This window comes from Polyodon spathula, chromosome 18, assembly GCF_017654505.1.
Source record: "Polyodon spathula isolate WHYD16114869_AA chromosome 18, ASM1765450v1, whole genome shotgun sequence".
Taxonomy (NCBI): domain Eukaryota; kingdom Metazoa; phylum Chordata; class Actinopteri; order Acipenseriformes; family Polyodontidae; genus Polyodon; species Polyodon spathula.
Genome location: NC_054551.1, coordinates 6,247,531 through 6,256,888, shown reverse-complemented (window position 1 = coordinate 6,256,888; position 9,358 = coordinate 6,247,531). Strand labels below are relative to the sequence as shown.

General features: G+C 38.6%; 1 protein-coding gene across 1 annotated transcript in view; it reads right to left on the bottom strand.

Moving 5' to 3' along the window:
• Positions 1-4,485: 4,485 nt before the first annotated feature.
• The window catches only part of LOC121330574 (dynein heavy chain 3, axonemal-like), a 51,560-nt gene continuing 46,687 nt past the window's right edge, over positions 4,486-9,358 (bottom strand). Inside the window, exons 55-61 of the mRNA XM_041277184.1 lie at positions 9,232-9,348; positions 8,797-8,954; positions 8,411-8,578; positions 7,986-8,128; positions 7,214-7,418; positions 6,337-6,474; positions 4,486-5,860 (exon numbers count right to left, since the gene is read on the bottom strand). Of these exons, the coding sequence (XP_041133118.1) occupies positions 5,507-5,860; positions 6,337-6,474; positions 7,214-7,418; positions 7,986-8,128; positions 8,411-8,578; positions 8,797-8,954; positions 9,232-9,348 (1,283 nt within the window). The 3' untranslated portion in view covers positions 4,486-5,506. The remainder of the gene's footprint in view (positions 5,861-6,336; positions 6,475-7,213; positions 7,419-7,985; positions 8,129-8,410; positions 8,579-8,796; positions 8,955-9,231; positions 9,349-9,358) is intronic.

Here is a 9,358-nt window from a genome sequence, read left to right as displayed (position 1 = left end):
GTGCGCTCACAGAGAGGGAGCGTCACTGCTAAAGCGACGGACTAGGCTACTGCGTGGGTTGAGCTTTCACTTGTGTCCACGCACTAGCGACAGGATACCGGAGAGGAGGTGGTTTTGGGGTCTTACTTTCTGTTTGTTGAGCTACACCTTTACCAACGCATTTTATATCATTTGGAACCACTGAACAACCTGGCAATACTAATACCGTGGTAAAAGCAACGTTAACGTTACCTTTTTTATATATTATTTAGCTGTTACATTAGTCTGTATTTTACAGTAAATCGCAGCTGAATTGTTCATCTGTTCCGTAATTGTAATGCTGTATTAATACCAATGATTAGTTTCTACTCCACATTACACATGTAAGGTAATTACTCTTAGTCACCGTTGATAGGGCGTTCGGTTGGCAGGTGCTTCCACACGACTGCACAATTTGCTGGTGTTACACAAGCAAAAGCCTCAGCAGTCATCATCTGTACAGGCTGCATTAATGCAATGCATAGATTGATGGGTGGCCTGCTACTGACATAGGATACCACTTTCTACTGCTGCTTTGTGGACTACCGCCATCCTTCGTTAACCTCTCTGACTGTAATTAAGCAACCCCATCCCACTTAACTGTAATCTCCAAATGGATACCTGTATATAAACTTACATCGTTTAATCATCATGATGTATTGAAGTGTGGCCATCGAAAGCTGTCTGGAGCAGGGGCAGCTTAATCAGAGCTTTCTCATTTTTATGGTAAAAAAACCAAAAACAAAACACATTCACATTCAAATCACACTTCTTGGATGATTGGAGTGATTGGAAGTGGATGACTCCCATCTCAAATGATATGTTTAGTTAATGGTTCATTGTACTGCCTTATGATTTTTCTAATGCATTCAGTGAAATTTAGTTTGAGTCCTGATGACAGCAGCAATGTGGGGGGAGGTTCAGAGTGCTCCAGATCGCTTGGGGATGGTAGTCCCAGTCCAGCCTGGCTCAGGAGACAGATGCAGAAAGGAAGTACATTGTCCAGGAGGCCAGAACCTTGTTCAGGTAAAACATGGATGTGTGTATGCAAAACATAAAGATACTGACTGACAACCAAAATATATGTCCTAACTCTTGCCATGCATGGTTATTGAGGTTTAAATCCAAGAAAACCCAGGACAGGGCAGCACATGTAGCCTATAACTAGCACATCATATGTGCTGGTCAGTATATTTCAGGGATCCTTGATTAGCCCCATTGTATAAGTAACAGGCTCACGTGTGTCTTATTAAAGTGATACTAATACCAAGAATGGATCAAACTACTATGCAATGAGAGTCTTATTTTTATCACTGTATTTTTTTTTTACTTGTTCAGTAATAAAGCATCTTTATATAAGAATTTAAGATTTTAATTTTTGTTTTATTATTCAATTTACAAGTTTTAATATTTGGAGAAAAACAGAATGACAATAATAACAAGGTATTTTAATAGAATCAATGTGTGTGTGTGTGTGTATGTGTGTATATATATACACATACAGTACTGTGCAAAAGTTTTAGGCAGGTGTGAAAAAATGCTGTAAAGTAAGAATGCTTTCAAAAATAGACATGTTAATAGATTATATTTATCAATTAACTAAATGCAAAGTGAGTGAACAGAAGAAAAATCTAAATCAAATCCTTATTTGGTGTAACCACCCTTTGCCTTCAAAACAGCATAAATTCTTCTAGGTACACTTGCACAGTTTTTGAAGGAACTCGGCAGGTAGGTTGGCACAAACATCTTGGAGAACTTCTGCAGCTATTCCCAGAGATGTAAGGCACTTGCGGGTAGCTTTGCTTTGATCTGTGTAGTTTATCGGATACAAGTTCTAGGGGATTGAGGTCTGGAGACTGGGCAGGCCAGGTCATTAGATTGAGTTGTCCTTCACTTTCCTTCTTCGTCAGATAGTTCTTGCACAACTTTGAGGTGTGTTTCGGGTCATTATCTTGCTGAAGAATGCAGGACTGCCCACCTAGCCGTAATCCTGATGGAATGGCATGCCTCTGAAGTATGCTATGATAGCCATGCTGGTTGAGCTTGCCATGGACTTGGTAAAGATCACCAACTCTGTCACCAGCAAAGCAACCCCAGACCATGACACTGCCTCCTCCATGCTTGACAGTGGGAACCACACATGCAGAACTCATGCGCTCACCCTCTCTGCGTCTTACAAAAACTCTGCGGTTGGACCCAAATATTTCAAATTTTGACTCATCGGTCCATAAGACCGACTTTCACTCATCTAACATTCAGTTTCAGTGTTTTTTTGCCCAGGCAAGTCTCTTCCTCTTATTCTGCACTCTTAACAATTATTTCTTTGCAGCAATTCTTCCAGTTAGGACAGCTTCACGCAATTTCCTCTGAACAGTTACATCTGTACTTCTAGTAGCATTTATCTGAGCTTGTATTTCAGGGGCAGTTAATCACCGGTTTTGCAGACTTGTGACTCAAATTAACTTTTTCTCTGATTCTGAGTACCAGTTTCTTCAAATCGTTTGATGGTCTTGGCCACAGCAGTTACAGACACTTGCAAAGTTCTTGCGATTTGTCTTAAAGATTGACCTTTGACAAGATTTACATTTTCATTTAAAAATTAAATTTTTGAATGCAATTCACTTATGATTATCAGCTTATATAAGTACATGTATCATATAATGAAATATTAAGTGTTTATAGACAAGTTTATACAGTTAAAAGCATAGATAATCATGAAAAATCTGGTTTCAAGCAGGTGCACTCAAACTTTTGACTGGTATATATATATATTAAACTGCAAATATTAATGCACTCTCAACTGACCATTCCCACTGATAGTTTTACCAAATTTAGACCAGTTTTAAATAAATGAATGGGTTATGATTCAATATTTGGTTCTGGCAACTTGTTTAATAGATTCCTGGTGTGGTTCAGAAAGAATTACACACAACAAAAAGTTTAATAATTATTTCCCAAAATAAGTATATTTTCAGAAAAGAATCCTGTTGGGATAAGTAGGGGTTTGTATTTTTGGCAAGGTGTAAAAGAAAGGGAAGTTATAACAGCACAGCTAAATGTATTAGTATTCTGAGCAAGTTCAATGCAAAGAGGACAATACTGAAGCTGTAAGCAAGGTACAAGGAAGCATTTCACAGAGGGGAGTTTCTGTTAATGTCAATGGAGCAAGCTTCAGTACTTGGGCCACCCATGGGTTTGTATTGTGCTTTGAAGTGTCGTGTTTCTGTGTTTTGTGTGCCTAAACACAGAACAGAGATAGCATTTCAGGAGGTCGATGTTAGTAAAGTCTTTGTGTTTCTGTTAACTTTTTCTTGGCAGGCACAACAAAGTTTTCTCTGTTTTTGTTTTGGTAGTTCTGTCATTTAGCAGTTCATAATTAACACTTTGGGTGCCACTCACTATCAGATATGATAAATTCAGCAACATACAAACCAGTTTTATTTCTCATTTGTAGTTGAACCCTTATAGATTATGCAGGTGTCTGACTTGTATATTTGTTATGGTTGTGTTGCTTTATGATAATGCCTTTTTTATTGATACCTATTTTGAAGCTGTGGAATAATACGCATCCTGTTTCTCTCTGGTCAAGGCTTGCATTACAGGATTCCACACCCCAGGCCGGTAAGTGACAAAATAAAATAAATGACCTCTTGAGGACCGAGTGACAAGTCTACTCTCTCAAGTAGACAGTACTTGGGACCTTGAATTTGGATATCTAGGCTGCTATGAAGTAGCTACAGAAACTTGTTTTGTGGTGTTTTGGTGTTCAACCTTAAAATAGTAGAAGTTTTTATGCATAAATGAACGTGCAAGACCATAAGCTGTTTTTGACCAAATTATATCTGCAGACTCATAATTTATGGCTGTCATGTTTCAGTTATGACAAATAATAAACTAGAACTTTTTTTTTTTTTGCATGGTGCTATATTTTCGACAACTAACTTTGCAGACGAGAGTGAATGCTTGGCCAAAATGAGATTATTACCAGACTGCAGTATAAGTGACAAAAAAATTATGTTCTTTACATCAGGCACTGCATCTGAAAAATGCATGTTTTTAATTCTGTGCTCTTGTTGCAGGGGAAAGGGGGTGGGGTTTGTGCTGCCCTTGATTTGTTTTTTAATAATCATATCCCCTTAAGCAGTGAATGGCAAAATAATGCAGAATACATTTCAATGTAGTTCTCAAACTTAACGGAACAATAGTAAAATAAATAAATAAATAAAAGATCTGCACAGTGGTGTGTTGAAAAGACTGGCTCAGCGAGAATGGAAATACCCAAAGGGTAATGAACAGTGATGCTACAAATTCCCTTAAAACCGCGTGCCAGGTCGAAAGCTGGTAAGCTGGCAACCCTGCCCATAGGCCTTGCCACCCAGGGCAGCTGCAAACTGCACGGTTATGAAAGCCTGAGGAAGCAAGCGAAGCCCATATATTTACACTCCCACGACGAAACATCATGACCTTCTCAAGGCAGACATGAATAGATACTGTTCTTGGAACTTCTACGCGTGTAGGGAATGTGGATGTTTGCAGATCACGATTGATACATTTACAAGTGGAAGGTCTGAATTTGTTTTTTCAAACCTCTGGGTTAAAGCATAATAGGCTGCACTACCCTTCCCTATGTTTTGTCCATGTTAACTGTTAACATGTTTTCTATATTGCAGTTCCATTTGTAAAGAAGTGTTTAGGAAACAAATATCTGTACAGTGGATCTTTCAAGTAGCCTATGCATGTATCTACACACAGACATGTGCCTTTAAATTACACTATCAAATCCAATGGGCAGCAACAGGGCTTTTAATGCTTGTTCAGACCATATGCTTTCTGTCACAGTCTTATATATTTAAAAAAATAATTTTTCATTTCAGTTGAATCCGGGGTGAAATTAATGTCAGCATTAAATAAACCAGTCAAACTGACAGTTGTATAGATTTTTTAGTTCCACTTCGCCTTCTGGTCACTTACTGCAATAGCTGTAAAGGATATTATTATTGTGTGGTATCACATGTCCTGATTAGCACTGATCTTGGACTAAGGTAACAGGTGGCTGCATACTGTAACTGCAATATGCATTCTCAGTATGTGTCTATAGCACTGTATAAAATACAGAAATATTTCAGGTTTAATGACTTTTTCAGCCTCAAATAGCTATTTATCTGAGATTATACAACGATCTTTGTTCAAACTGGATAGTTTTAAGTTAATAAAGAAAATAACACTCCATACTTGTTTTTGCTGTAATTATAGATCTAAAGAAGTCTTGGGCGAGACCAGCGGGTAAAACCAAAAACAATTTTAAAAAGTACACAACGCCACTTAGCCCTGATGGAGAGTGGCACCTTACAATAGCTTAGTGTTTAACTTGCATCATCTCTATTGTACTTAGACTTTCACCAGCCCAGTTTCCTTCATTATTTTGTACTGATGTAATTTTATGGCATTTATTTGGCAGAGAAATTGTAAATAAAAACACAAATTGAAATCAATCATTTAACTGGCAGAGGCTGGCTACACCTCGGTTTATCCAGTGCTTCTGCGGCTTGTCAGAGGGAAGCTCTATTGGAAGAACATAGTTAGTGGAGTGGCTGGTTGTGGAGAGAGTGCCTCTCCGGGCGCTGGTCTTGTACACAGGGCACACATAAACCCGCTCGTGCAAGAACCTGGAGCTGTCCCCTGGCTTTAGCCAGATGATAGGCAGGGGGTCATAAAGGATTTTCGGGAGCGATTCTCCAATGACCATGTTTTTGCGGTCCCACCGAGCTCCTTCTAAAAAGAGCCCTTTAATGTAGGCTCCATCGTCTGGCTTTGATTCCATTTCGGTTTCTTGCTTTGTGACCTATTTGTAGGATTGCACAGCATTAGAAGAATACGCTTTTTGATTCAGTGATTCAGAAAAAAAAAACTAACACTGTCAACAACTTTATTGGCTTTTAATATCTTGAGATCCATGAAAATATACAACAATACCTAAATACATTTTAAAAGGTTGGCAACTACTGTTTTTGTCTTTGCTGTTTTCACCAATAGCTTAAAAACGTATTTGTATAGGAGGCTGTGAGGCAATAAATATGAAATATAATCCGATTAAATTCACTTTCCTTTTTTTTTTTTTTGGCAATAGTGCCCTCTGCTGGGAAAGGGAGAACAGGGAAGGGCTGCAACTAGTAAAATGATATTTATACTATATGTATACTTTTTGTTGTATAATGAAATCATATCATGCTGCAGGTAAGTCTAATATATTACTTATTGTTTACTACTCTGTACCACACAGGACGAGCCAAAAGCAGTTTTGAAAAATATAAATCTTACCTCAAATTCAAACCCGACATGATCAATAGGTATGGTGTATTTTCTGGCAAAGTTCTGCGAGACCCCAGTTAAGAAGGACTGGGTAAAGTAGAACCCAGATACCCAAAACACATTGGGTGGCCCACTGTCTATCCAGTTCTGGGGGGGGGGGGGAGACTTATTATTATGCTTAATCACTGGTATGCAACCATTACCAGGACTGCTATTTACGTTCTATTTTATTATACTTCATTCGTCAAAGCAAGCAAATATGATGTAAATAAAGGCTATGAAAGGTTTGTTCTGTTACTGAGCTACAGCAGCGATGACTCCAGACCACACAGGGCTCTTTATTTAACTCTCACCTGGGAAACAGGAGGTACCCATTGTCCTTTTATAGTTCTTGCCAGGTGGTGTGAACATGGGCAGTCCTAATTTCTGTGTCACATGTACTGTGGAGTAATGAAGGGAGCATGTTCCTCTAAATTGAGTCTAACTAATTTGCTACCTCTTCCAGCAGGGAGTTGCTTTTTTAATGTTAAATAAATCCCTTGGCACCAGTGTAATCGCTTGTAGATAACATGCCTTTGTGGATGCCTTGGCCTTGATATTGAAAGTACACAGTAAGAAAGGCTTGCCTCATATCTGGTAAATATTACATAGATATTGCTGTTTACTTCCATACTGATTAATTTGTAGCCTTGGTATCAAAACCCTCAACATCCTTCTCCAATTCTAGTCTCTTTTTTTAAAACATGGCAGATAATAAAACAGCAACAGACAATGGTGAAATCTACATACAAAAAATAGCAATTTATATTAAAAAAAAGTGTTTAATATTCTTCTCCTATCTTTACCTGAATTACACAAGATTAAAAAAAAAAGTCATTTTCAATACCTGTAGAAAATGCAGGCGTCCCAGGAGATCAGCTATGTAGCTGCCCAGGGGTTTCAATGATGGGTAGGATTTGGAAGCCCACATCCCTGGTACTTTGCCCACCAGCATACTGTTGAAAACATCCTCCAGTTCCGAAGACATCACAACCAGACCTTTGAGTGCCTTTCCGATGTCTATGAGACTACTCCTTATGACCTGGGTGAGCCTGCAAAAAATGGCAAAAATAAAATTCAAAATGGAGGTTGTTATTTCCCAGGCAAGATTCAGTTTTTTTGGAGTTTCCACATAGCCTTCAGGATCTTGTTGGTTAATGAAAATGTCTTGTTACCAGGAGGTTCCAGGTTCAATCCTTCATAATTCAGTTGTGATGCATGTTCAACCCCCCCAGTCTCTAATTCGCTTTGGATAAAAGTGTCTACTAAATAATAATACAAATAATAATAACAATCAGTGCACCTAATTGTTTTGCCGCAGTGTGCAGGGTCATAGGAATCTATTGGTTTGTAATGAATGACCCCTACTGGCTGAATAGGCACACTGTATGTGTGCATAAAAGACATGACTACAGACCCCTCTTTCCCCTTTAGTGAAACTCTGCCTTTAGTGCCAAGGGTCGGTGGTTCAATACCGGACCGCAGTGATTGTGAAAAATAAATTGAATTAATAAAATTAATTAAAATAAAGCGTTACAGGTTCCATAATGCCCCAGATAAATGGAACATGTTCTGCATTGTAAAAAAAATGTGATCAGTTCAAAGGGGTGTCCCTGTACCTGTTAAAGCGAATAAGCTCCTGTCTCAGGACAGTGTTCATGGACTCTTCATACACCACTGGGTACTTCTCGATCACCTTCTCCAAATTGAAGTCTTTGGGGAGTTTGGATAAAATATCAGCAGCTAAGTGGTCAACAACCTCCTGAAAAGAGATACAGATTCAGCACTCGGCTCTTGTGTTCAGATGCAAAAACATAGCCAGGAAATCTGAACCAGTTGGTAAATGGTTATGAAAAGATACAGGATGAAGAATGCATCTCAAAAAACACCACGTAAACATAAATTGCATTTAGAAATTGAGAGACTCAAACTGCAAGTTGGGGGAAAAAATCAAGAAGTGTAGAGTATTTGGTGTTGAATGACAATACAGTTTTGGTTTGAGCTGACAGAACCAACAATTTGAATTCATTACAAGGTTTGTTACCTGTGAGGACTTGCCCCCTCCTCCAGATTGTCTGGGTAGAGTGAGCAGCACCCCATCAAACAGTTGATTGGTCTCCTTATTATCCTTTGTGATGTCAGCGTTCTCATGGAGCCCAAACACCCCTGGATCTGTGATTGCTGGTAGGTTCCTAATGTAATCAATGTAGGACTGTAATGTAACAGAAATGCATGTTATCACAGCCTAATCTACCGATACAACATGCCTGTCAGTGTAAAATCATTCATCACCTACAAGACAGAAGTGATAGTATTCATTCACTGTTCAATTAGTCATACGTTTCGTTCTATTCCGAATTGCTGTGACCTGGAAATGTTGAGCTGTTTTTATTGTACACTTGTTGGTAAATGTATCATAACAATGCTCACTTGATAGGGACCGTGGGGCGGGATAATGTAGGCATCCCCTTCAGAAAGCCTGTAATTATCCTGCTCCACCAGATTTCTGTTGTAGAAAATAGACAGAAGTGACAAAAGTAGACGTCTGTCTTTGTCATCTGTCACTCTTCCTCCATAGTTGCATTCACCTGTGCAGAGGAGCAATGCAAAAAGGCCACTGTGTATTAATGTTCTACAGTATAAACAATAAAGAAGCTTCATGGAGAACCATATAACCACATAATACATATGAGATCAAAGTAAATAACTTTTACCGAGGGTACCTATTCCTAGGCTTTACAAGGCTTATCAAAATGATCATGTATCAAGTTATATAAAGTACAATCTACTTTTTTTTTAGCATTTGTTTGTGGGAATATCAGTTTCATTTAATTTTTCTTGAATTTCATTCATAAGCTACCTCACCTGTCAGGTATGTCAGTGCCTCAAGCGGTACCTGTTCATACTCATTTAGAAACATCTGGATCTGCCTCATGCTGATTCGGAGATCAGACTCGTTAAACTCATAGGGGATATTCCAGCCTGGTAAAGA